The sequence below is a fragment of the Lithobates pipiens genome, unplaced genomic scaffold (genome assembly GCF_037356315.1).
Source record: "Lithobates pipiens isolate NorthernLeopardFrog02 unplaced genomic scaffold, aLitPip1_a1.2 Scaffold_22, whole genome shotgun sequence".
Classification (NCBI taxonomy): domain Eukaryota; kingdom Metazoa; phylum Chordata; class Amphibia; order Anura; family Ranidae; genus Lithobates; species Lithobates pipiens.
In genome coordinates this window covers 102,564,619-102,591,880 of record NW_027507784.1, presented here as the reverse complement: position 1 = coordinate 102,591,880, position 27,262 = coordinate 102,564,619, and the positions used below count along the sequence as shown (strand labels likewise).

The 27,262-nt window shown below is 41.1% G+C and overlaps 1 protein-coding gene across 4 annotated transcripts in view; it reads right to left on the bottom strand.

Moving 5' to 3' along the window:
- Positions 1–27,262, bottom strand: part of MAP3K20 (mitogen-activated protein kinase kinase kinase 20) — a 257,081-nt gene that overhangs the window by 65,999 nt on the left and 163,820 nt on the right. Inside the window, exon 12 of one of the 4 annotated variants that reach the window (XM_077448022.1) lies at positions 8,186–8,554. The exons of the other annotated variants lie outside the window; for them this stretch is intronic. Coding sequence (XP_077304148.1) covers positions 8,225–8,554 — 330 coding nt within the window. The 3' untranslated portion in view covers positions 8,186–8,224. Of the gene's footprint in view, positions 1–8,185; positions 8,555–27,262 lie in introns of those variants that run through there. 4 annotated transcript variants of the gene reach the window in all.

The following is a 27,262-nucleotide window of genomic DNA, read 5'->3' as shown; positions in this document are numbered from 1 at the left end:
CAATTGTTTTGTCCAGACTTGTCTCTGCCTTGCGTAATACCATGCCAAGATATATCATGAGGACTAAATCTAAACATACACATAACCATTTCTCTCGTTCAGCCCAAGGAGCTGAACAAGAAAGTCCATTGATTCCCCCAATTATGATAAACCGGGATTCAGCCACAATTCGAGCAGTGTATGGCTTGCTAAAGTGCTTGTAATGTGGCATTAATGGAACAACTGTGTGAAATGGTTTCTAACTAGGGGGGCATAATTACAAAACAAATGTGCAGAAATACACATTTTTGTTTTTTACTTTTTTTTTATCTGGGGGTTTAAGGAGCAAAAGTGGAAGAAAAAGGAGAAATTGGAATTCTCTAGCAAAGGAAAGACAAGGCCAAGTTCACTGTTAAAATACATTATCCTCCCTTGTCCTGATGTCCTCGCCTTGGGGGGGGGGGGGGGGGGGAGGGGGGGTCAACGCTTATCTACATATGCCTGAACCGCTAAGGTCCTCTGTTATTTCCAAGAATTGCTTTTTACTATGATTATCCAATTATGCATTCAGAAAAATAAAACACAGAATTGTGATCGCTGTCATTCCTATCAGCAGTGATAGATTTCCATTAAGTGGCGGTTAAAAATATATGTACGGTGCATTTTTGCATGGCATAAGTAGATGCATATGCTAAAAGCCGCGTGTTCAAAGTCCGTATCACGTCCCTGTTGCCACTCACTTCTAATTGCATGTAGATATCTAATAGCAAGAAATGTAACACTGAGGTCACATTTATCGGTTCTAATGGTTATCATTAAGCTAATATTATTTTTACTGTGGCCATCGAGGCCGATTTAATGGAAATTGAGGCTTCATGGAAATGTCCTACTACGTATCAAGGAGTGGGGGGTTGACAAAAAAAGAGAGCTCAACAATAAAAAAAGATGACATACCGTATATACTCGAGTATAGGCCGACCCGAATATAAGCCGAGGCCCCCAATTTACCCCCAAAAAAACTGGCAAACTTATTGACTCGTGTATAAGCCGAGGGTAAGACATGCCTGTCCATCCCTGTGTGTGTGTCCGTCCATCCCTGTGTGTCCGTCCATCCCTGTGTGTCCGTCCATCCCTGTGTGTCCGTCCATCCATCCCTGTGTGTGTGTGTCTCCATCCATCCATCCATCCCTGTGTGTGTGTGTATCCGTGTGTGTGTGTGTGTGTGTGTGTGTGTGTGTGTGTGTGTGTGTGTGTGTGTGTGTCCAGCCTACCTGTGTCCTGAGCCTTTGTCCCGAGCCTCCGTCCCGTGCCGAGCCTCCTTGCCTCCGTGCCTCGCCGCCGTGCCTCGCCGCCATGCCTTGCCTCCGGTCCCGTCCCGTCCCGTCCCGTGCCGTGCCGTCCTGTGCCTTGCCTCCGTCCCGTGCCCTCTTCGTTCGTCGGCGGCCATTGTAAAATTCAAAAGCTGCGCCGCCGCCTTCGCCTGTGATAGGCGGAACACTGAATTTCCCAGCAGCCTGTGTTCCGCCTATCACGTACATCGTATCATCCTCGTCCGTAGTACGAGGATGATACGAAGTCCGTGATAGGCGGAACACAGGCTGCTGGGAAATTCAGTGTTCCGCCTATCACAGGCGAAGGGGGAGCCGGAGGCGCGGCTTTTGAATCAGAATGGCCGCTGTCTGTCTGCTCGACACGCTGATCGAGCGGGCAGACAGCGATGACTCGAGTATAAGCCGAGGGGGGCACTTTCAGCCTCAAAAAAGAGGCTGAAAATCTCGGCTTATACTCGAGTATATACGGTATTTAAAAAGAACTCTAGCAAGTACCGATGCAACCCCATAGAAAAAAAAAGTCTTTAAATTAAATTATATAGAAGTGTTAATCCTTTCCCATTGGAAATCTTTGCTATTTTGGGTCCACACTTGTGGAAGCCATTTTTACTACTGGAGACAAGTCAAGGTTTTTTTTCCTGTGCTTACTCTACAGAATTCAGTTGCTGAGAAAATATTCCTCCCTTATAAATCCAGCCGCTGCAACAGATAATGTAATCTTCCTGCTGAATTGGCTGATATTCAAGCTGTGGCTGGCCCTGCAAGCACCGCCTGTCTCACCCAAATTAATTTAAAAATTGACTGAGCCAGGTGGAACATTTTCATCTGAACAGGGACTGCATCCTGTCACAAGCAGTCTCTGTTTGACCTCACTGTTGTATATACGCAACCGCAGGTACCCTGACTTGTTGAATAAAATAGCCGGTAGAGGAGATTCATATAAGCCTGTGTATCATATTGTTGGATATTCCCAAAGAAGGACAGCATAGCCACCGTTTATAGTTTTTATTGAGTGTTGTAACCTTAGGACAAAAAGTGAATTACTGGTAGGATCACCAGGTAAAAATAAAGGGTAAACTGTCTGAAAAAAAGAAAATGAATACAGCTACCACATTGAAGGACTGGTAGGCTGCAATATATTATAAATTTGTTCTTGGATTTAGATATACTTTAACCCCTTCCCGACCAGCTGCCGCAGTTATCCTGCGGCAGGTTGACTGCCCTGCGCAAGCCTTCGTAGCTGTATGTCGGCTCTGTAAGATGTTTTAGCAGGCAGGTGTGTGTCCCCGGAGCCGATGCGTGTGCCCAGTGGGCGCGATGACTGGCAGGCACCCATGATCACTCGTGACAAAGCGAGAACCAGGATCTGTGTGTGTAAGCACACAAATCCCGGTTCTCTCAGGGTAGAGGAGACAGATTGTGTGTTCCTACTAAGTAGGAACACCGATCGGTCTTCTCCCCTAGTCAGCTCCATCCCCCCCACAGTTAGAACATACCTAGGGAACACAGTTAACCCCTGGATTGCAACCTGTTAACCTCTTCTCTGCCAATGACATTTATACAGTAATCAGTGGCTGTTTTTAGCTGATTGCTGTATAAATGTCACTGGTGCCAAAATAGTGTCAAAAGTGTCCGATCTGTCCGCCACAATGTCGCAGCGATAAAAATCGCTGATCACTGCCATTACTAGTAAAAAAAATAAAAATAATAATAATAAAAATGCCATAAATCTATCCCCTATTTTGTAGGTGCTATAACTTTGATGTTGAAGAATACATATCAGTCTAAACTGATGAAGAAATTTTGTTTTTTTTGGGGATAGTTATTATAGCAAAAAGTACAAAATATTGTGTTTTTTTTTAAATTGTCACTATTTTTGTTTATAGCGCAAAAAATAAAAACCGCAGAGGTAATCAAATACCACTAAAAGAAAGCTCTATTAGTGGGGAGAAAAGGACAATTCTGTTTGGGTACAACGTCGCACAACCGAGCAATTGTCAGTTAATGCGACACAGCGCCGTATCGCAAAAAATGGCCTGGTCAGGAAGGGGGCAAATCCTTCTGGGGCTAAAGTTGTTCTAAAGCCAGGTGTTTTTTTTTTTTTTTTTTTACCTAAATGCATTACCTGCATTAGGATAAAAAATCATCCACTCCTTGTCCCTCCACCCGGAATATTGTATTTACTTGTATCGATCCAGCACTTTGCCCATCTGCAGCAGTTTAATAGATGCACACAGGCCGGAGCAAGCCTACAAGTGCACCACCATTGAAAGCAGCTTCCTATGGGGGCACACTGAACATAGGAGTAGCTGAGAGCGCTGGTGGGGGACCCCAAAAGAGGAGGCTTGGGGCCCCTCTGTGCCTTTTACAACTACATTAAGTAGTCGATTTATCAATGATTTCACCAAAGATTCAAACAACTTTCACCCAAGTGTCGCTAATTTTCTAAAAGAATATTGTGTGAAAAATGTAAGTGATTATGAAGAATTTTTATTTTTTTATTTTAATAGCCAACAACCCTATACTTAGCTGCTCTGTGCAATGCAAATTGCACAGAGCAGTCCTGAACTTCCTCTTCTCAGGTCCCCCGCCGGCGCTCTTGGCCCCTCCTCTCTGTCTAGTGGGAAGCCATTTTCCTTGAGGGCACCCGAGACCCGCTGTGGGACCCTGCCCGCCCCCCGCTCCCCTGTCATTGGCTTAGATTGACAGCAATTGAAGCAAATATCTCCTGGTGTCCAAGCAAAGTCAGCGAGACCCGGAAGTGAGGGGAGAGAAGAACCGAAGACGTGTACAGTGCTGGATCCAATGAGGGCTCAGGTAAGTAAAAAGGGAGGGGCCAAAACTGATGCCTAAACATTTTTTACTTTAAAGCAAGAAAAAAAAATGTTTAGGCTTTAGAACCACTTTACTTAGTGAAAGCTGGGTGAAAACATTGATAAATACCTTAATACTCTAGCCTAAAACATCCTTGGATTTTACTTATCACACAGGCATAATTTTACATAATATTGATGCACTAAACTCACCTGTCATAATGCTGTTAGCTTGCACTACAGAAGTGATTTCTATAATTTGTCTTACTCTCCGATTACATTTATTGTTCCGGCATTCCACTTGTCATTCAAACTAATCTGTGAGAATTGGATTTCGTGATGTCAGCAGGTGGTGATGTCAGAATGGAAAGTGGCAGGGGAACGATGGCTCCGCAGTTATATGTAGCTATGTATACAATAATTGCTCTTTTGTGAAGTTTTCATTTACAGCCCAAGGTTACTTAATATGTACGCTTGAAAATGAAAAGATCATAGGGTCATAGACCATTACTTCTGTATTGCCATTGGCTCCAATTCCCATATATGTGATATATTCATTATAATGCGCCACGTTTAGCTGCCCTCTGCAGACAGTAATCCTTCTAATGACAGTAAATTGCTTTGTTCTGTAATACTGAAACCGTGGATAATCTTCTATTACTAATACAACCAGAATAAATATGCTCTCTTCAATTTTAAGCAATGTAGAAATTCATTAAGAGCATTGAAGCTGCCTGATTACAGAAATACAATGCTTAAATATCCTGTAATTCCTCTTAATACGGCATGACAGATCCGTGGATTGAAATGTGTTGATGAATCCCATTTTAACACGGATGGCTCAATACAAGACAATTGCTAGAGGAATGTATCAAAAGAACATAATCTGTATTGCCAGGACCTGCGGGTCTTAATTGCTGCGAAGCAGACAAGCTTAAAATATTGAATGTTATTATTGAACAAAACGCGAAAGGAATTAAAATAATTGTGATCAGTTATGGCCTTGTTCAGAACTTTCCTGCACTGATAATATGGAGTAGACAGACCGCAGACCCCATTTTGTCACTGGTCACAGTTGCCTACCATTTATGCCAAACACAGAACAGTGCTTCCTTTAATCGCAGACCTATGCCATGGCAAATAGGTTTTTTTCCCCCCCAAAAAGGTTGACGTTCAGGGAACAAAGGACATGATGCACTTAGTAGTAAAAGCCCCACTCTGGGCAGAAAAAAAGGTTTCCTATCAGTGGAGTCCTCACATTGCTTATTAAGTCTAGAGGTAGAGAAAAAACGTGTAATGCTTCTTTCAGACTTGAAGTACTGCCTACCCCCTCTGAGAAGAGGTCTGCGGTGGATTGCTATTAAGAGGGCAGTATAGCAGCAGCTGATAGGAATGCAATAGGCTGTCACCTCCTGAACGCCTGTTTTGTGTTATTTTTCCTTTTTTTTTTTTCAATTGCCGAATGGGCATTTTACATTGCTGAACTTGCTCTGCAACTGTGAGCCAAGTTTTTGGCTCGTAGTTGCCGTGTGGGCCCATTGAACTCAATAAGCAAGTTTGACAGGTACCGTCACCTATAAAACGGAGTCAAAAATGCAGCAGCTGAGTAGGCAGGTGGGGGATGGGCGTTAAAACAGGCAGCTACTCTTTTTTACAGACTTTAGGGGGTCTACAGACTTTCATACAGCGTCATACCGACAATGGTCTGGTTCTGGAGTCTGGATCCACCCACTCTCCTGTCATCTTGCTTGATTGATGACGGCTCTCTGCTCGTTCCCAAGACTTCACACAATACACAGAGCAGCTCTCCCCTTCCCTTCTCCTCCCCTCTCCCTTTTGCGGACAGGACGAGCTAAGCACACGTTCAGGAAAGCAGCAGAATTCAGTGAATGTAGAAGTCACTAGCAGTACGCTGCTCTATTATATTCTACTCTCCTGGTAAAATTATAATATAAAGAATACATTTTTTAAGTAAAATCCAGCACTGGCTTTTGTCAGCATTGCCTACATGGATAGGATAGGGATGACATCAGTGGCAGTGGTGAGGATAGAGATGACATCAGTGCTGGTGGGGATAGGAATGACATCAGTAGCAGTGGTGGGGATAGAGAGGACACCAGTGGCAGTGGGGATAGGGATGGATGATATCAGTGGCAGTGGGGATAGGAATGACATCAGTGCCAGTGGTGAGGATAGGGTTGACATCAGCAGCAGTGGTGGGGATAGGGATGCATTGAGACCAGTGTTACAGCTGTAAAAATGGCTTATGCAGATAAACACCGTATACTGCCCTAAGCCACGTCAAACATTTTTAAGCTGTAGTTATGTAATTTGGGAGTGGGAAAATAGAAGAGAGCAGTTTTCTTTACAAAAACAAATGCTAAACGATAATGCAGCTAAACGTGGCATCAGTACTGGCTTTGCAGCTATTTTTTTTTCAATGCCTTGTGTGCATTGTGTTTGGCCTTAAAGTGTTACTAAACCCAGTAATATGAAAATAGTTCATCTGCCCCCCCCCCCCCCCACAGCTTATAAATCGTTTTACGTTAAAATACTGCCACTATATACCTTTTTGGCTGATCTGTATACCACGGTCACATGATAAATTGCAAGGTCTGCCCGAATGCCGAGTGTTCAGGTAGGAGGAGATTTCCACTATAGCCTGTGTCATGATGCTATTATGGGGGTGGATCATCCATCAATCAAGATGGGCATGGAGGAGGGAGGGGACTTGGCTGTCATTTAGGATCTGTACACATGCCCACATGTGTGATGTCATTATCATGTGACCTGGCTAGCTCTGATCAACAAAGAAATGTTGCCTCCAGCAATAGAGACCAAACTGGACATGTGCAGCAGTACTACCCTCACTGTGCGTTATCTGGCCTTGCCAAGAGAGACCCTGCAGGAGGGGGAGGATCTGTTCATACAGGATCAAAAAGCCAAAAAGCCATTTTACACAATGCAGAGGATTAACCCCCTAAGTTTCACAGCGAGTATAACAAGCATGCTAATCTGCACATACAGAAAGAAGTAACACTTAGTGGAGCACCAGACAATTTCAAAAACATTTTTTTTAATAGAGTGGCTGGTGGTTGAGGTTGGACTCGCCCTCAGTTCTTGCTTCAGTGACAGTTGACCATTTGTAGAAACTTGAGAGGAAATTAAAAATTTTACAGTTGTGGATAGAAAAGGTGGTCAGGGAGAACTTACGGATAAGGATACCTGTTCTGGTCACAACTATCAATGGCGGGCGTTTCCTTCTCTATGAGGAGATTTCCTTTTATTGTCATATCTCCTGGACATAAGCCCCCAGTGTGGACACAAACAATACCCAATAGGTCTAACCCTATTTAAAACTAGCTTTATCTTTGGTTTCTATTTCATTTCTTGGTTTAATGTGCTTAGCACCCAGTATAACAAGGGTCCTTACATTTCTGCAAATATCTTTATTTATATATGGCTTATTTCAAGAATATTTAATAGTATGTACAATTCACAGACTATTCGTTTTTCCAACTATGCAAGTGTATTAGAAACACAGAGGCTACCCCCTTAAAAAGAATATCACAAAACTGATTAAATTCACCTTTGTCGGATCAATGTATCAGCATTGTTTTTTGGCATCCATACCAGAGAATAAATATATATTGTTCAATGCAGGTGTTATCAAAGCAACAGTCCTATCATGATAACAAATAGTCCAATTTCAGCAGGCTATTAATGTAAAGTAAATAAAACAATGCCAGAAAATTAAATCAAGTAAAAGTGTTGTGAACTAGGGGGTGTTTCCATACACAGTACAAATACATTTATACAATGGCAAAAAAAACTGTAAAAACCTTCAAAACCGGGCATCACAAACATTAACACAAATAATACTGAATGATATATTTTTGTTCTCAGGAAATTACACAATTTGTTTCAAGTTCATAAACACAACTGCATTAAAATGACAAATTCACGTTAAAAATGACCTAGAAAGTGTGTCTACAATAGCAGATATATTACAAAGGTCAAACAATTTAGGCCTTGTGCTTCACACATAATATATATAAAAAAAAATCGTTTGGCTTCATTTCCTCAAATAGACTTGACTGTTCATTCACTGCTATCATCTGACCAATCAAAATCACTGAAGCCGACAGCCATGTTGATCTTCTTGCCTTTCCTGACTGATGTGGTTTTGGAGGAGTTCTGCTTGGCTTGCATGTTTATTTGAATCCCAGAATGCAAGACGGGTCCCACATCGCCCATGTCGAACATATTCCCGAAGCCCTTCATCATGGCCTGCAGGCTTTTGTTCACGCCATCTACCTCTCCGTTACTGGTGGCTGTGATCTGACATGACATCTCAGCACTGTTTGACTCCTCTGTTTTAGATTCAAAGAAACACTTCTGAGAGAGCCTTGCAGGAACAGGAAAGTAAAGCTATTAAAAAGGAGGAAAGGACAGAGGCAAAAAAAAAAAGGAAAGTTAGAATCAATTTAAATCAAAGGATCCATAAAAAACTGGATTAGTTGGCAGTAAATGGAAAGTAAAATGATTAGTGATTTAAAACATGTAAGCCAAGTAGGACTTGATCAGAGCCAACCTTTTTATCGTGTATGTGTGGGTAAAAAATATTTTTTTGCCATTTCAGAGATGATTTTGGAAGAGAAGAAAAAAATGCTTATATATATATATATATATATATATATATATATATATATATATATATATATATATATATATATATACATACACACACACACACACCACACACACACACATATAAAAGAATAGTAGAAGTATAGAGTATAAATAAAATGAAAAAAAAAAAAAATAAATCAAAGGAGGTCATGCTTCATGATCATTACTTTAGAAGTTTTAAGCAATACCCATCAGTCAATAATGGCCCAGCTTATCCATCAAACACAATGTTTGTGTGTCAAGTATTAACAGTTGAAGCTTTCATAATTTCCAACTCTCCATCTGAGACCCTTAGGGCTCATGTACACATAGACTAGGTCAACCGCCGGTCATGGGAAAACGCAAAACATGGCAACATCACACCGACAGTAAAAACATTTGTATCCTGAATGTGATACTTCCACGTTTAGGAGAGGGAGGTTGAACCTCCCCTAACCGCAGCAGCTTCAAAACTCTTGTAAAACCCTATGTGTGCATGGACACATAGGCTTTTATAAAGTTGAGTTTAGGAGCTTTGGCAAAATAAACACCAAAAGCTCCTAAACGCAAGTTTAGATGCTATAGTGTACATGAGCCCGAAGGCTGATGTCACACAGGCAATTTTACTGCTAGAACCACCAATCACCCAGAAGAGGCTTCCACTTATCTTCATGAAAATGTTCTGTTGTTTGACAGGAGCTCAGCCGGACTTGCTGGTCCGGTTATTGACAAAGTAATTGCATTAGAATAGTAGTAAATTAGGAATCCAGTCAGTGGGGAGTAGCAGCCAGTGACAGTATTCCTGTGCAACATCGGTGTTCGAACCCCTGTCTGGAAAATATGCTTGCCTTCTTCTGTCTAGTGAAACACCAGGACAGTAAGTGAGGGGAAATCCTCTAATGGAGCCCCTAATAGGAGTGTAAGTTCTAATCCTTCACCACTGTAAGTAAACACTAAATTAGCTTTGGCTGGACATACATACACTTTAAATGAGCAATGGCTGACGATTTTAGAAAGAAAAAAATGGAACATCATTGTAAAGACCTGCCCATGCACTGCTCCAAGGGTAATAATTAGAACGGCGTAATCCCCTAAAAGCAAAGTGACAACTACCTCCAATATGCTATACATCTTGAATGTGTGTATTGTGAAAGCAAATACAGTACTTTGCTTAGTGCACATCAGCATTCATATAAGCCCCTGCTTATCAAACTAGCTTACAGTTTAATCCCCCAACTAATCGTGGTAGGTTGACCCACTACCCCTAACAAACAGGCTAACCACTATGACACCATACTGCAAGAGCACTGTTTTCAGCTAAACTTGAACAGAACTTGTCAGTTTGACAATAATGGATAAAGGGACATGGCATAAACTTCAGGGTGCGCCAACGTCACATCATTTTTTTGTTGCAGATATTCAGTGCTTCTGGTTATGGTTGAGACTGAGTTTCTCCTAGGGTGCAGTGCTCAGGGCTGAGTGGCCAATCACTAAGTCCAAACACTGTCACCTGGTGTGGACAATGTCATACTCCTTGTTTAAACTCCGACACCAAGGTTACACATACAGTATGTAGACTCAATGAGTAACAGGGAAGCACAGGGGAGGTTAGAAGTGGGTTGATTAATGGAATAGTAAAATACTTTAATGCTTTGCCTTAAAATAGGAAAATGACTGAGTCTCTTCAAAGCATACATATACTTAAAAAGTAGCATTTAAAGCCCTTGTTATGATGGATAACAGACCAACAGAAGGTGTGGAATAAATTGTAGAAAATGTGGAATCAGGCTCCCTACATTGCAGCTCCTATCACTAAATGCCTACATATTTGGTCATGTGATCTCTTCTAAGTGGAATGGAAAGCCAAGCTGATCTCTGATCCTCCATTTTAGGCTATTGGATTTACAAGCAGCACTGGAGGCAACCACAATTTCATTCTCTTGGAAAAGTAGGTATTTCAGACATTCATAGGGTTCATTTATCTAATCAACAAGCCTATTGACATTTGAATAAAATTAGTTTACATCGCTTTCATTGCGATGTAAACAGATACAATAAATAACTTGCTGTATTCACGTTATTCCATTTCTCACTCAGGGTTTCAACAGTTGTATCTAATCCTAATTTGAAAATCTTATCCATTATAAGGTTCCAATCCACTAATAGAAAAGTATGGTCAAAGCTTTTTTGGTAATATTTCTCTTTTGAGTCACAGGAGCCACTCCAGGCTCTGGAAGGATCCTTGCAATATTGTCAGCATGCACCCAGATGGCTGATTGGCAGCTGGCTCAGCCTCTCAGCATGCTACTGAGAGCCTGAGACAGCTGCTCCTGCCCCCTCCCCAGCCTAGTGCTCCAGAGCTGGAGGGGCAGAGTAGAGATCAATGGCTGACAGTCCTCGCTCTCTGCTCAAAGCAGACTGAGCGATCAGTGGTCATGTGATTGCTCAGTTCTCAGGCTAAAGCTAGCTATACACTATACAATTTTCTTGTACAACTTTCCTTTAGATTGACCGAAACCATATAATATGGAGGTCAAACCTAAACACTTTCAAATTTTTTGAAATCATGCAGGCCCTTGCAATACATAGTTGAAGGTAACTCTAAAGGAAATTGCACAACAAAAACTGTGTATCCAGCTTTAGAACCGGTGGACAACAGATGCTACAGGAGGGAGGTGAGTATAAAGGTCTGTTATATTTTTACATTTCCAATACCTCTCCTTTATTGATGTTCTGCAAAGCAGAGAGAAGTATCAGCCACATTTACTAGTCAAAGCAGCACTTATTTTACGCTTCCATTGCCCCTAGATGTTAACCCCTTCCCAGCCAGTGTCATTAGTACAGTGACAGTGTATAGTGTTAGCACTGATCAGTCTCATTGGGGATGTCAGTGCCAGTTAGTGTCAGATTGCCTCAGGGTCCCATTATAAGTTGCTGATTACTGGCATTACTAGCATATAAAAAAAATTAAAAGATTCCATTATATATATATATATATATATATATATATATATATATATATATATATATATATATATATATATATATCATAGTTTGTAGCTATAACTTTTTTAGTTTGCATAATAAAAAACCCAGTGGTGATCAAAGAAAGCTCTATTTGTGTGAACAAAATTATATACATTTTGTTTGAGTATAGTGTTGCATGACCACGCAATTACCAGTTAAAGCAGCGTGGTGCTAAACAGCAAAAAATGGCCTGGCCATAAAGAGGGCAAAACCTTCCGGATCTGAAATGGTTAAAGGCGGAAACTGAGAAACCTGTTCCATGTCCTGCCTCTCCCTGTGCGCTCATTGCTTGGAACATCTTCAAATACACTATTGTAGAAGTGATGCCAAGTTTTGCAGATACTGCTTGTTTTTATGAGCAAAATGAAGGAGATGTACAGTATCTCACAAAAGTGACTACACCCCTCTTATTTTTGTAAATATATGATATCTTTTCATGTGACAACACTGAAGAATTGACACTTTGCTACAATGTAAAGTAGTGAGGCCGCGTACACACGCGGGGACTGTTCGCTCAACTTTGTCCGTCAAACAGTTTCAGCGGACAGTCCGCTCAAAATTAGCATGGACGGACTTGCCCACACACGACGAACGAACAGTCTGCTGAAACCGTGCGCGATGACGTGAACGGCACGTACGACGGGACGAAAAATACGACGTCCTATACACTGCAATGCAAACTTCGGCGTGTAAATCCTTTCTGAGCATGCGCGGAACTTAGTTTGACGAACAAGCCTACACACGAGGGGACTGTTCGCTGAAACAAAGTTTCAGCGGACAGTTTTTCGGAACTTAGTTTGACGAACAAGCCCACACACGAGCGGACTGTCCGCCGAAACACTGTTCAGCGGACAAAGTTGAGCGAACAGTCCCCGCGTGTGTACGCGGCCTGAGTGTACAGCTTGTATAACAGTGTAAATTTACTGTCCCTTCAGCACTGCCTTGCTAAAGAAGCTGAGGGTAAAGGTGATGGACTGGCCAAGCATGTCCCCAGACCTAAACCCTATTGAGCATCTGTAGGACATCCTCAAACAGAAGATGGAGAAGCGCAAGGTCTCTAACATCCACCAGCTTCCTGATGTCGTCACAGAGGAGTGGAAGAGGACTCCACTGGCAACCTGTGAAGCTCTAGTGAACTCCATGCCCAAGAGGGATAAGGCAGTGCTGGAAAATAATGGTGGCCACATAAAATATTGACACTTTGTGCCCAATTGGGATATTTTCACTCAGGCCGCGTACACACGGGCGGACTGTTCGCCCAACTTAGTCCGTTGAACAGTGTTTCAGCGGACAGTCCGCTCGTGTGTGGGCTTCAGCGGACTGTTTCAGCGGACAGTCTGACGAACAAAGTTTTTTGGAATTTCCGTAAGACAGTCCGCTGAAACTTGGTTTCAGCGGACAGTCCGCTCGTGTGTAGGCTTGTTCGACAAACTAAGTTTTGCGCATGCTCAGAAAGGATTTACACGGCGAAGGTTGCATTGCAGTGTATTGGACGTCGAATTTCTCGTCCCGTCGTACGTGGCGTTCACGTCATCGTGCACGCTTTCAGCGGACTGTTCGTTCATCGTGTGTGGTCAAGTCCGTTCATGCAAATTTTGAGCGGACTGTTTGTCGGATTGTTTGACGCGGCCTTAGGGGTGTACTCACTTTTGTTGCCAGTTTAGACAGTAATGGCTGTGTGTTGAGTAATTTTGAGGGGACAGCACATTTACACTGTTATACAAGCTGTACACTCACTACTTTACATTGTAGCAAAGTGTCATTTCTTCAGTGTTGTCACATGAAAAGATATAATAAAATATTTACAAAAATGTGAGGTGTGTACTCACTTTTGTGAGATACTGTACATCTCCTTCATTTTGCTCATAAAAACAACGCAATGTATGCATTCATAGACGGCTGAGGTTTCTATGCTGAGAGCGTGCTCATTGTGCACTCCTAACAGTGTGTCTGAGCTGTCAGACAGCTCCTGCTCTCTAGTAAAGATCAGGAGCCAGTGGGATTGGTTCCTGATCATGTGATGACTGTGACAGCCAATCACAGCAGTGATAGTGCAGTCCTATTGCCCCTTGGGTGTAAAAACCTAGGTAAAGGGAGGATGGAAAGGGGACATATGTTCCATCAGACAATTTATTTCTTTAAGTTATTTTTATTCAGTTTACAAAAATTACAAAGCAACAGCTTTAAAAAGGTACAGGCCTACTTATTTCATTTTTTTAAAGAAACTTTAATAAAACTGGTGCAGCTGTTCATAGTAACCAATCAGCTTCTAGGTTGAAGGTCCGGTTCACACTGGTCCATCATATACTTTGACTTTGATAGCACAAGTCGCATGACATGTCAAAATCAATGTTTCCCTATGAGAGCAGCTCTAACTGGTCCAACTTGGGTCGGACCGACTTTGAAAAAAGTTCCTGCACTACTTTGGTCAGACTTGGGCAAGATTTAAGCCCATTGATTTGAATGTAAGTCACATCTTAACTGATCTGACTTGTGGCATGCGAGTTGTGCAACTGAAGTTGAACCGCATGCCAAAATAAAAAAAAGGCATGGGGGGTCCACCACCCCCCTAAGACTATTATCAGAGTATGCAGTTTGGCAGCACAGGACAGGGGGATGGAGAGAGGAACGAGTGAGTGCCCCCTCAGACCGTACCAGGCCACATGCCTCCCTGTGACGGCACAAGGGGGTGGGGTCTCCAGACTATGCCAGAGTGGTCCCTGCCCCATAGCTATATAAGAACCAGTAGACAACAGAGCTAACACAAAGGAGGGAGCCAGCGGCAGAAGAAGATATCACCGGAGGGAGAAGACTGGATGGAGGAAGAAGACATCAGAAGAGGGAAAATACATCAGCAGATGGAGAAGACCGGAGGAAGAAGACATCAAAAGAGGGAGAACACATCAACGAATGGAGAAGACTGGGAAGAAGACAGCGATGGCGGAACAAGAGAAAAAACACACAATTCATTTTTTATAAAGGACTAGTCAAAAACCGTCTCTTGTTTTTTGTAACACTACACTTCTTCTTTTTTTTTTTTTTTGGTGAATGGGTAGGGGTACAATGTACCCCATACTCATTCAAATAGGTGGGGGCGGGGGTCCGACTTCCGTATAAAAATAAAATAAAAAATCAAATGTAAAAGGTGTTGGTGCCTAAAACTTATAAAATGAATGTGAATATTAAGAAAAAACAAATAAATATATTAAGTCCAAAGTGACAATCCCAACACCATAAATTTATGAAATCTTTTGGTTTGATGTTCCTTCAAATAAAAGCTTCACCACGAGTGCTCATGAGGTAGATGGCAACTCACCAAAAGGTGTTTGGCCACTTTATACAGTAGGTCAAAATGCGCTTAGGCTGAATGGACCAGAGGAATCCTAGGTATGCATCTCTCCACTGAGTGACCCTCTCCAAATGGCAGCTGCCCTCTGGAGGGGGTCACTCAGTGGAGAAATGCATACCCAGGTGACCTACTGCAAAAAGTGGTCAGATACCTTTGGTGAGTTGCCATCTACCTCATGAGCACTTGTGGTGAAGCTTTTATTTGAAGGAACATCAAACCAGAAGATTGTATTAATTTCTGGTGTTGGGATTGTCACTTTGGACTTTATATATTTATTTGCTTTTTCAATCACCATATGCTTTTTCTTAATATTGTTCACATTAATTTTAGCGCCAACACCTTTACATTTGATTTTTTATACGGTTCAGTGTTTACACTTTCTGGAAGGGGCAGCTAAGTTTAGAAACACTAAGCGCCATTTTCAACCCACTCATTATCACATCGTCCAACTTCTGTGTTGGAGCAGTGTGAACCTGGCCTGATTGGTTATTAAGCACAAATGCACCAATTTCTGTGAACACCAGTTTTAGTAAATCTTCTCTGAAGTGTGTATATACAGTAGATGTCCAAAAACATAAAAGATTATTATTCCTAATTTTGAAATCCATTTATCTTTGGTCAGTTAAAACAGATAAAACAAACTTAAATGGAAAGCCGAGGCAAGCAAATACAGTGCTACATGGTACATGAAATAGTGTATTGTGCAATGGATACTTTTAGCTGGGTTAGCTAACAAAATAGATGGTCAAGACAACTTTTGAGTATGTTTTTTTTATTAATTACAAACAGGTGATAATACAGGAAACACATAACATGCAAAAACTTCATGCAGGGCAGGCTCATGGATATTTAATAAAGCGTATCTCAATCCAAAAGCAAGATATTGCAATTCATCAATCCTTAGATTTTGTGACTGCATTTGTTTTCTGTTTTTATTTTATTTTTTTATCTCTATTTTCACCTGGTGAACCAGCCAGCAGCACACCTTCTCTCTTAGGGTGGCTCCGCTATCTATGGAGGAGCAACAGACACCCTTTGGATAGCAGCAATGTCTGGAGAGGGTAGTGTTGAATGGCCTTTAACACTTTTTAAAGCCAGGTACATAAACTGTGCCCCCCCCCCCCCCTTAGGATAAAGGTTTCACATAACTAAATAAAATCTGACTATTGTAAGCACCCGTCAGTAATAAATGTTTTTTCTCAACCTTCTAACTGCCACTTTTGCTGCACAGCTTGCTCTTTTAAAAGGAAGTTGCAAAATAACAGCAGGATCAACAGATAAAAAAGTTACAGGGGTGACCCAAAAAAACAAAGCATGTAATCATACAGTATCTCACAAAAGTGAGTACACCCCTCACATTTTTGTAAATATTTTATTATATCATTTCATGTGACAACACTGAAGAAAGGACACTTTGCTACAATGTAAAGTAGTGAGTGTACAGCTTGTATAACAGTGTAAATTTGCTGTCCCCTCAAAATAACGCAACACACAGCCATTAATGTCTAAACTGCTGGCAACAAAAGTGAGTTTGCCCCCCTATGTGAAAAAGTCCAAATTGGTCCCAATTAGCCATTTTCCCTCCCCGGTGTCATGTGACACCTGGGCTGCAGGTGTGTTAAATTTGGTGTTATCGCTCTCATCCTCTCATACTGGTCACTGGAAGTTCAACATGGTACCTCATGGAAAAGAAAAATATGTGTTGCTCTACATAAAGATGGCCAAGGCTATAAGAAAATTCCCAAGAACCTGAAACTGAGCTGCAGCACAGTGGCCAAGACCATACAGTGGTTTAACAGGACAGGTTTCACTCAGAACAGGCCTCGCCATGGTCAACCAAAGAAGTTGATTGCACGTGCTGAGCGTCATATCTGGTGGTTGTCTTTAGGAAATAGATGTACGAGTGCTGCCAGCATTGCAGGTTGAAGGGGTGGGGGGTAAGCCTGTCAGTGATCAGGCCATAGGCCGTGCACTGCATCAAATTGGTCTGCATGGCTGTCATCCCAGAAGGAAGCCTCTTCTAAAGATGATACAAAAGAAAGCCCGCAGACAGTTTGCTGAAGACACGCAGACTAAGGACATGGATTACTGGAACCATGTCCTGTGGTCTGATATGACCAAGATAAACTTATTTGGTTCAGATGGCGTCAAGTGTGTGTGGTGGCAACCAGATGAGCAGTACAAAGACAAGTGTGTCTTGCCTACAGTCAAGCATGGTGGTGGGAGTGTCATGGACTGGGGCTGCACGAGTGCTGCCAGCACTAGGGAGCTACAGCTCATTGAGGGAACCATGAATGCCAACATGTACTGCGACATACTGAAGCAGAGCATGATCCCAGCCCCTCGGAGACTGGGCCGCAGGGCAGTATTCTAAAATGACAACCCCCAAACACACCTCCAAGAGGACTACTGCCTTGCTAAAGAATCTGAGGGTAAAGGTGAGGTCAAGCATGTCTCCAGACCTAAACCCTATTGAGCATCTGTGGGGCATCCTAAACTGAAAGGTGGATGCGCGCAAGGTTTCTAACATCCACCAGCTCCGCGATGTTGTCATGGAGGAGAGGAAGAGGACTCTAGTGGCAACCTGTGAAGCTCTGGTACACTCCATGCCCTAGCGGGTTACGTCAGTGCTGGAAAATAATGGTGGCCACACAAAATATTGTCTCTTTGGGCCCAATTGGGACATTTTCACTTAGGGGTGTACACACTTTTGTTGCCAGCGGTTTAGACATTAATGGCTGTGCATTGAGTTATTTTGAGGAAACAGCAAATTTACACTGTTATACAAGCTGTACACTCACTACTCTACATTGTAGCAAAGTGTCATTTCTTCAGTGTTGTCACATGAAAAGATATAATAAAATATTTATAAAAATGTGAGGAGTGTACTAACCTTTGTGAGATACTGTATATGCTTTTTTTATTTTGCCTCTTTAGTACTACTTTAACTTTAAATTAGAATGAATTAAAATAAAAAAATAATAAAAATCTAATTTTAATGTTTATTGCCCATACTTTTTAAGATCTTTTGATAACTAAAGATATAGGAGAAAAAATAATCAAAATAGAAAAACATACTAATCATAGCAAGCATTTAGCAGCTTCAGCATGGGACAATGAACTCACAACTGAAAAGAGCTTACACTAACAAATTATATAAGATGGTAAACTTCCTTATTGTTCTGTAAAAGCTTAAAATAATCAGATATATTTGTATATATTTTGTCAGTTCCAGGATTTGAAATACAAGTGATGTGTGCTCATTTAATTCATATGAATTATTTTCTACACAATTAAAATTTTTACTTCTACCTTGTATTTACACCAAAGACGCTTTATTAAATATCCCACAGCTTTCTCATTATACTATCAATACAGACATTAATATGTTTGTGATGCCAAAACACAAGTACATTAGTTAGCAAAAGCTACTTTCAGTCATTAATAGAAAACAATAAAAGTGAATACATTTAATATCGGTTTCAAACGCTTTGGTTTAAAAAAAAAAATAGAAGTTATGCAGACAAACCAATAGTTTTTAGATTATTTGGCTGAAAAAAAACATGGAAGAGATGTTTTCTGATAAAACTAAGAGTCGTGACAGTAAGAAATAAAGTCATTAGTAATTCTTTCTCTCACTATTATAAACTGTGCATATATATGCACACACACTTTATTACTTTATATGTTTTTTGTTTGTAGTTTACAATAGGACTCTTTAAACCTGAAAACTTATTTACTGGGGACACTTTTTTTAAAAGGAAGTAGACAAATATGGAGATTGTCATTGCTAAATTTGACTTCTAAGAAAATGCCAATACAATAGCTTAAAGCGGGATTCCACCCTAAAGTGGAACCTCCGCTGATCGGATCCCTCCCCCCCTCCGGTGTCACAATTGACACCTTTCAGGGGGGAGGGGGGTGGAGATACCTGTCAAAGACAGGTATTTACACCCACTTCCGGGCATAGACTCCCGTGGGAGTCTACGCCATTTCCTGCCCTGCCGCGCTGTCTGCTGGGACACACACGGGTCCCAGTGACAGCGCAGAGATTTCCTATTGCGCGGCGCAACTCGCGCATGCGCAGTAGGGAACCGGGAAGTGAAGCCGATTCGCTTCACTTCCTGATTCCCTCACCTAGAATGGTGGCGACAGCAGCCGAGGGCCGAGCGATCGATCAGCCTCGGCTGCCGGCATCGCTGGAACCCGGGACAGGTGAGTGTCCATTTATTAAAAGTCAGCAGCTGTAGTATTTATAGCTGCTGGCTTTTAATATTTTTTTTTTTTGGTGGAATCCCTCTTTAAGTAATTAAAGCTGAACTACTAGTTTATTCATATATACATTCTTTAAGTTATCTTTAGGTATTATTTTAAAAGCATTTAAAAGTGTTTAATAAGGAGTGATGCCGCTTCATGCATGGTATCCCAAACAAACACCCGCCCCACTCAAACCTTCAGGTGCAGACTCTGCAAACGTGTAGACAATCAAGGAAGATAGCTGAACGACCACACTCCGAATATGATGACTAAGTCATGATGTGAAACGCCTTTATTCTGTACCTACCTCAGCCATCTTCCTCAATTGTCTACATTTAAAAGTGTTAGTGTTAAAAAAAGCATTTTATACATGTTAATAGCCACATTTGTATTTGTATCGGCTTGATAAGCTCCCTGTGCTATAGCCGGCAATAGTGATAGTTGTATTCTAGGGTTGGGGGATAGCTCAGCGAGAAGGAATCAATGTGGATGGGGGAATCGGCAAGTGCAAGCTGGTGAATGGAGTCCTTGAAAGAGCTACCCTTGTAGCATAATCAATGCCAATTCCAAAAAACGTATTTCCCAAAACATGTAAGATATACAGTACTTACAGTATTTATTGGCGTATAACACTCACCTTTTCACTATGAAAATTGGGTGCAAATAGCGTGTGCGTGTTATACGCCGATACTTCAATTTTAGCTGCCTCGGAGGGGACAGGGAAGGGGGCAGGACAAGCACCGTCAGATTACATACAGTGAGAATCTCCTGTTTACTTGGCTGTCTCTATAATAGCAAGTCCCGTCTCCTGGGCCACCATTGGACCAGTGTTCTGTCTATCATAGGAGATTCTCACTAAATGGCTGCAAATGGGCAAGGATCAGGCTGCACTGATGGCAATGGTGAGGCTGCTACATGGATGGCAAGGGCGAAGCTTCTGCATTGATTGCAATGGTGAGGTTGCAGTGATGTGGACTGATGAGGCTGCAGATGAACATTGATCAGGCTGCATTGATGGCAATGGTGAGGCTGCAGAAGGGCACTGACTCTTATTTGGCTTAAAAGTTCCTTATTTAAAATTTAATTTTTTTTCCTGAAACTTCCCTCTTAAAATTAATGTGCGTGTTATACGCCGATAAATATCCTTTCTTTCTAAAGATGTTATGTGTTCCAATATATCACTAATGAGTTTATTATGTCAGAGAACAGTAATCAGAATTTGTGTCCTATGGTTACTCAGGACTCGCAGTTACAAAAACTTTTGTTCTTTTTTAGACGATCATAATTACTTTTAGCTTAACAAATTTATTGGATTATTTTTTTGGAATATTGATCCAAAATAATTAATGATATTTTTGTGCCATATAAATATAAAAGTGTATATGCAAAAAACAACATACTGATTCAGGTATGTCATAATCACAAAATTGTTGAAAGCACAAAATTGGCCCTTTTTTTTTTCTTTTAAGCAAATATTATATAAGTCCGGTGTAAATGTATTTTCAACATTTTTTTTTGTATTATTTAACAAAAATAAAATATGAAGAACCTGAATAATTTGCAGAAAACTGCTCAACTTTTGAAGAAATTTAACTTTTTTTTTCTCACAGTGAATGTCCGTATTCTTTCTACAAAACATGAATTATGTACAGGCCCTGATATCTTCTGAAGACATCAGTTAGGCCCCATTCACACTTCAGCGTTTTGTAGCTTGAAGCCTGAAGTTACAAAATGCTGGAGGGGGAAAAAATCAATTATTTTCTATGGAGATGGTTCACATCTCCACTCCAAAACGCTTGAAGCCAGCCAGAAGCTCCAAAATGCCTGAAGCTTAAACAAGTTCAGGAATTTTTTTTAGGCAGATTACAGGCATTTTTCTGCTTTTTACATTGGTGACCTTTTGACTTGTACAAAATTGCAGCAAAAAAGCGTCAAAAATCGCCTGAAAGCGATACGCTCAGGTGTGAATGGGGCCTCAGCGATGACACTTTCAAATCTCCTGCATTGTATTATGACAGCACTGCCTGGAGTTCTGAAGATTCAAGGCAATAATCTTCTCCAGTAGATTTCCAAAAGAAAGAAGAAAATCTTGCAAAGGATATTTCTGCTATATAAGTTTGCAGGTTTTATTTGTAGAAACTTCCTTTTGGTTATGATGGGAATTTTTAATGGCACATGGAATCCTAATCAAGAATCCCACTGTTATCCAAACAGAAAGTGATGTGAAATTCACATTTTTACAGGGGGTGTAGGGGGTGTAGGTGTAGGGGTAAATCTTCTATACTTGTTCCAGTGATAATTATTTAAAGAACACAATTTCACTCACTTTGGGGTTGGTTTACTAAAAGCAAATGGGCTATTCAATTTGCATGGGAATTTTAACTTTTCTTTTTTTTTTTTTGTTTCACAAAGTAACTTTTCAAGTGAATAAAATGAGGTGAAGCTCTGATGACTTCCATCATCCAACTGGGTGCAAGCTATTTTTTTCCATGACTTTATTGGGTTTTCTTTGCTCAGTGAATTTTCAAGACATTCACTAAGCTAAGGGGAAATTCCCTTGCAAAGTGAAAATTCTCTTGCAAAGTTTACAGCCTGTTTGCCTTTAATAAATAAACCATACTGAGGCTAATTTAGTAAAGAAGTTTAGAATAGTCACTGAAAAACACTGAATATTTACTTTATCCAATCAAACACTGATCACTTTGAATATCCAATCATGTGCTTTTCATGTGATTTGATACAGACTTTTTTCAGTGCCAATGTTTAACCTTTTTATTAAATCACCTCTCTCTCTACTGGCTACTCATTTGTGGGGACTGAGAGTGATCTTTGATGGCTCGGTCTCTGTGCTGGATTTGTACAGTGATCAGCATAGAAACATCAACCATCCAGCAATTCATATGTGTGGAATGTGGGTATTAAAAGTTTTTTAAAAACCTTTTTCCACTGCACATGTTACGTGAGATGCCACAAGTTAAAAATGAAATTGCAATAAAATAAAAAGTCAATAAAATATAATATTTTTGACAATATAATTTGACATAATTTTTGTAGCAAAAAAAAACTGAACTATGGATCATTTTAAATAATTGTAAATCAGTCTGTATGAATCAGTTGTAACTGTACTGTCTTCCCTTATTTTGTAAAGCGCTGTGCAAATTGTTGGGGCTATATACAGTGCCTTGAAAAAGTATTCATACCCCTTGACATTTTCCACCTTTTGTCACATTGCAACCACAAACATAAATGTATTTTATGTGATAGACCAGTGGTCTCCAAACCCCCGACCCACAGGCCACATCTGGCACACTTGGATGTTCTATCTGGCCTGTAGCTCATTGAGACTGCTTGCTCCAGCATTCCTACTGTGTGTTTTAGGCAGCGGGACAGAGCAGAAGTCAGGTGGAGCGATGTATGTGCCGCAGATCCAATGAGACAAGAGGAAGGCGGAGAAGTGGGCAGATTCCCATGCATGCAGGGTGGAGACGGGCCCCCATTGTCAGGAAGTATGGATGTGCGGGCTGGCTGTGCGTGCTGGAGTCAGGCTGGGGGTGGGGTGCCATCAGAGGAGGAGGTCGGGGTGGAGGAGGCTGTCCGCTCTATGCAGCTGCCACTGCCACTAGAGATTTGGATGGAGGTCTTGTCATTCTTGTCCCAGTGATAGCTAACCCACCTTTGTGTGCTGCAAATTCCTCCACTGACATCATCTGGAGGAAGAGCCGCAGTACCAGGAGGAACTGTCTGCAGGACTGGAAAACCCAAAGGTGTGTGTGATGGTGGAGAGGTATGAGGGGAGGGGGGTAGTAATCAGAGTGGAGAGATATTGGGGGGGGGGGGGTTGATCAGAGTGGGGGTATCTGGGGTTGTGGTGATCAGGCTGGGGGGGGATCTGGGGGGGAGGTGTGGTGTGATCAGATGGGGAGGATATCTGGCAGTGTAATCAGGGTGAGGGACACAGACGTGCAGAAAGGCTCTGACGGAGACACAGACGTGCGGTAAGCTTCCGATGGGGACACAGGTGTGCGGAGAGGCTCTGATGGGGACACAGACATGCGGAGAGGCTCTGATGGGGACACAGACGTGCGGAGAGGCTCTGATGGGGACACAGACGTGCGGAGAGGCTATGCTGAGATTATTTATAAATACATTTTTTTCAGCCTGCGAATATTTGTAAAATCTACAATGTGGCCCTTGGGCTAAAAAGTTTAGAAACCCCCTGTGAAAGACAAACACAAAGTGGCACATAATTGTGATGTGGAAGGAAAATGATGAATGGTTCAAGGGGTATGAATACTTTTTCAAGGCACTGTAAATCCTGTTTAATAATAATAAAAATACAGCTGCTTTTCAAAAAACAAAATCTTCTGGCACATCTACAATGTACAGCTCTGTACTTTACAAATGTGGCCTTTGCTTGCTTTGGTACACTGCAGCATGCAAAAGTCTATTTATTTTACTGAACAGGGAAAATTGAGTGCTGGGAGGAGGAGAGTGCAGTCATGTGACCTGTCAAAGACTTGTGACCAAGCGCTTTTCCTATCACAGACTGTTTTGCAGTGTTATGGATAGAACCACCACTAAAGAGAAAGCCGCTCCAGGTGAGCACATTAGCCATCCATGCACAGCATAGCCAGGGTTTAGGTGAAGGTGCTAGCGCAGCCCGTCTCCAGATACACAATTAAAAGAAATCCAGAATTCGCAACACTTTATTAATTCTTCATGCAAAAGATATCACAGAGAGTGCAGGGTACAGTAAAAGTTGATGAGTTTCACGATGTGACTAACGCAAACATATGAGGTTATGCGTAAGCGCTAGTCACAGTGCAAAAAGCATCAACTTTTACTGTACCCCGCACTGTCTGATGTCTTTTGCATCAAGGATCAATAAAAGGTAAAGTGGTGCAGCAAATTCTGTATTTCCTTTGATTGTGTTGTGCAGAGAATACTCCGGACACCAAGACCTGCATATTATGAATGACTACTAAAAAAGCAGGCACAGTGTGAAGTTAACAGTTGAGGTACTCGCTCTCCTTTTGAACTAGGACCCTAAAATTGGGTATACACGGGCCGAAAGTTGGCCTGTGTGTATGTTGGTCTGTTCGAAAAAAGCTAGCCACTTGACCGGCATGAGCATGACAGAAAACCAGCAGCGGACCGACTCCATCGCTTTCAGCCAATGGCATAGAGCACTGATCAGAGTGTTCTGGGTGGGGCAAACCCCTGTCAGAACCCAGCCCCCGGGGTTGAACGAAAAAATAAAATCGAATAGTGTGCACCCAGCTTAAGCCTGTAAAAGTCAGTAAACAACAACTTGGCTTGCTAAATTGGTATCTAAAAAGGAAGTCCTACTTTTATTATTCACACAGAAGTGCCGGTACCATTATAAAAATGATTATCTGTCAAAATTCAGCCCATGTATGTCCACCTGAATTACACCTGCAGTACTGTTCATAACCCGATCAAGTAACACAAAAAGCCCACAAGATTAATAAAACAGCAGCAGGAATCACAGTATCAAAAACAAGCAGATGGATAACAAGTAAATCCACAAAAAAGTAAAATGAACTTTAGTTATACTGCACTTCTAAAATATACAAGAAAAGAAGATCGTAAAACATTGACATGTTGTCAGATTGCCGTTTGATATCACAGATAATTTGAGCTAGATTTTTATTTTATTTTTTTGTACTTGGAAAACACACAGTTTTGCTAGTTCCATTCCCTTCAAGATCATTATGTGCCCAAAAAAGGGTTTACACCACTTAATTGGAATCTAGTCCATTTCTGAACACTCGACAATTTAATCCTGTGATGTGTTCTTGCTTCTCGCAAGTACATCCCTATTTATTCCCTTAAGCAAGGAACACAATGTGACTTGCCTTCTTTCAAGGATCTAGAAGATGATACAGAGGTCACACATCACTACCAGCTGCCTGGCAGGTCAGCCAATTAATTTATAGTTATCCTGTAAAAGTTCCTGAGATCTTTCTCTTGGCAGAACACTACAGAGTGATACTATCCCAATAAATGTCATTCTTGATCAGCTCAGCATGCACCATAACAAAAGCTATTAAAGGTGCAGTCCGGCCTGTACATTATTAATTTTTATTATCAGTCTTATAAATCAGATAAAGAGTGATCTTGAATTTTCTTCCAAGGTGTACAATATAAAAGAGACACTTCTATTACAAGCCCAGTGTTCCATTTTGAAGTGCAACTCAATGTCGTCAACAGGACATTGCTCTGTTAAGCTAATTTGGAGGTGCAAGCAGCAATGACAACATGCAAAGAGCAATAATCCCCAACAACCAATGAGATTTCAGGTCAGGGAAGCTTGAAAAGTGTTACCAACATTGCCATTTTCTTGCTAAATAACTGTGCATGCATTTATTATTTATTCTATCGCAATATTCAAAGATTATAGACATTTGGGAAAGTCAAAGCACAGTATGTTGGTCTTATCTGAGACAGCAGGGCCTTAAAAAGGATAGTTTAGCTGTAATAAACCTGACCCAGCATAACATTGCCCACCCCCCCCCCCCATCAAAAATTTACCATAAGACCATTGTAACTAAACATATTGTATTCTGGTAACTATGTAGTAATACCTGCAATGGTAATATTTAGTATATTAATTTCTCCTTTATTTACCGTTTTTTTTTTTTTTTTTAAAGACACCCATAATGTTCTTATTACGAACTTTAAAAAAGGTAATTATGTGCAAAGTCAGTGTAGTATTGCAGTATTTTTGTATAAAATTAACCTTAATATTCAATTGGCATTGCGCTACATGGTAATTGTGGGTATGTGAAGCCCACTATTATATTCTTTCCGGGACAAGGTTTAAAAATGGCGCTCATCTCCGGTTTGTATCACGTCATTTCCTGTTTGGAAATAACGCAATGCTAACGGCGGCGATGCCCACTGACTCTAGGAAATTATAACACAAATCTCCCAAGAGCCAAGGTGACACAGGAAATTACATTACTCACTGCGGCGGCCGAAACAGGAAAAAAAAAAAAAAAGATTACACCGTGGAAACCAGGTAAAGATAGAATTCTTTTTTTTAAATGGCTAATGATGTTTTAATTTGCTGTATTGAAGCGGATGATGCAAAGATGCAAATGTGGGTGGTGCTTTAAATTGGTTTCCACATTTACAGGCAAGTCAAGCTGTCCAGCAAAAAACATAGTTACAGGGATTGGGACAAACCAACAACCCTTTTCTAAAAAAAAAACTGTTGCTGTAACTTTGGAATGTTGTTTTTTTTGTTGCTTATTTAAAGTTCATCCAAAAATGGCATCCATTTTATGACAATGCAGATGTGCATTTCACTAGAGTTTAAACAACTTTGTTACCCTGTTAAAGGAAATTGAAAAATTGGTGGACCTACTACTAGCAGCATCAACTAAAGAAAAAAAATGGATGTTATGGGGTGTAAAAAAAAGGGAGGGGGGCAGGTTTGAGGTATTTGTTTACAACCTCAAATGCTTTTGTCCATAAATTTTTATGGAATGAGGCTATGCATGTACGTTATAGCAGGGAAGAAAGCCGTAGTGGAGCACATAAAGAAAGCTGTAGCTCATTGCACCCCACAGCTGTCATGGCAGAGTAAATGTGTTGTCTACGGGTATGTTAAATCTTAAAAAAAACTTTTTTAATGAAGAGGACAGGAGGTAGACTAGAGCAGCTTTATGAACACTAAACGTAGTCTTTACAAATTAAGTAGTTAAGGGCTGGAAGGATTTGCCCCTTAATAACCAGGCCATTTTTTTTGGGATACGGCATTGCGTTGCTTTAACTGACAATTGAACGGTCGTGCGCCGCTGTACCCA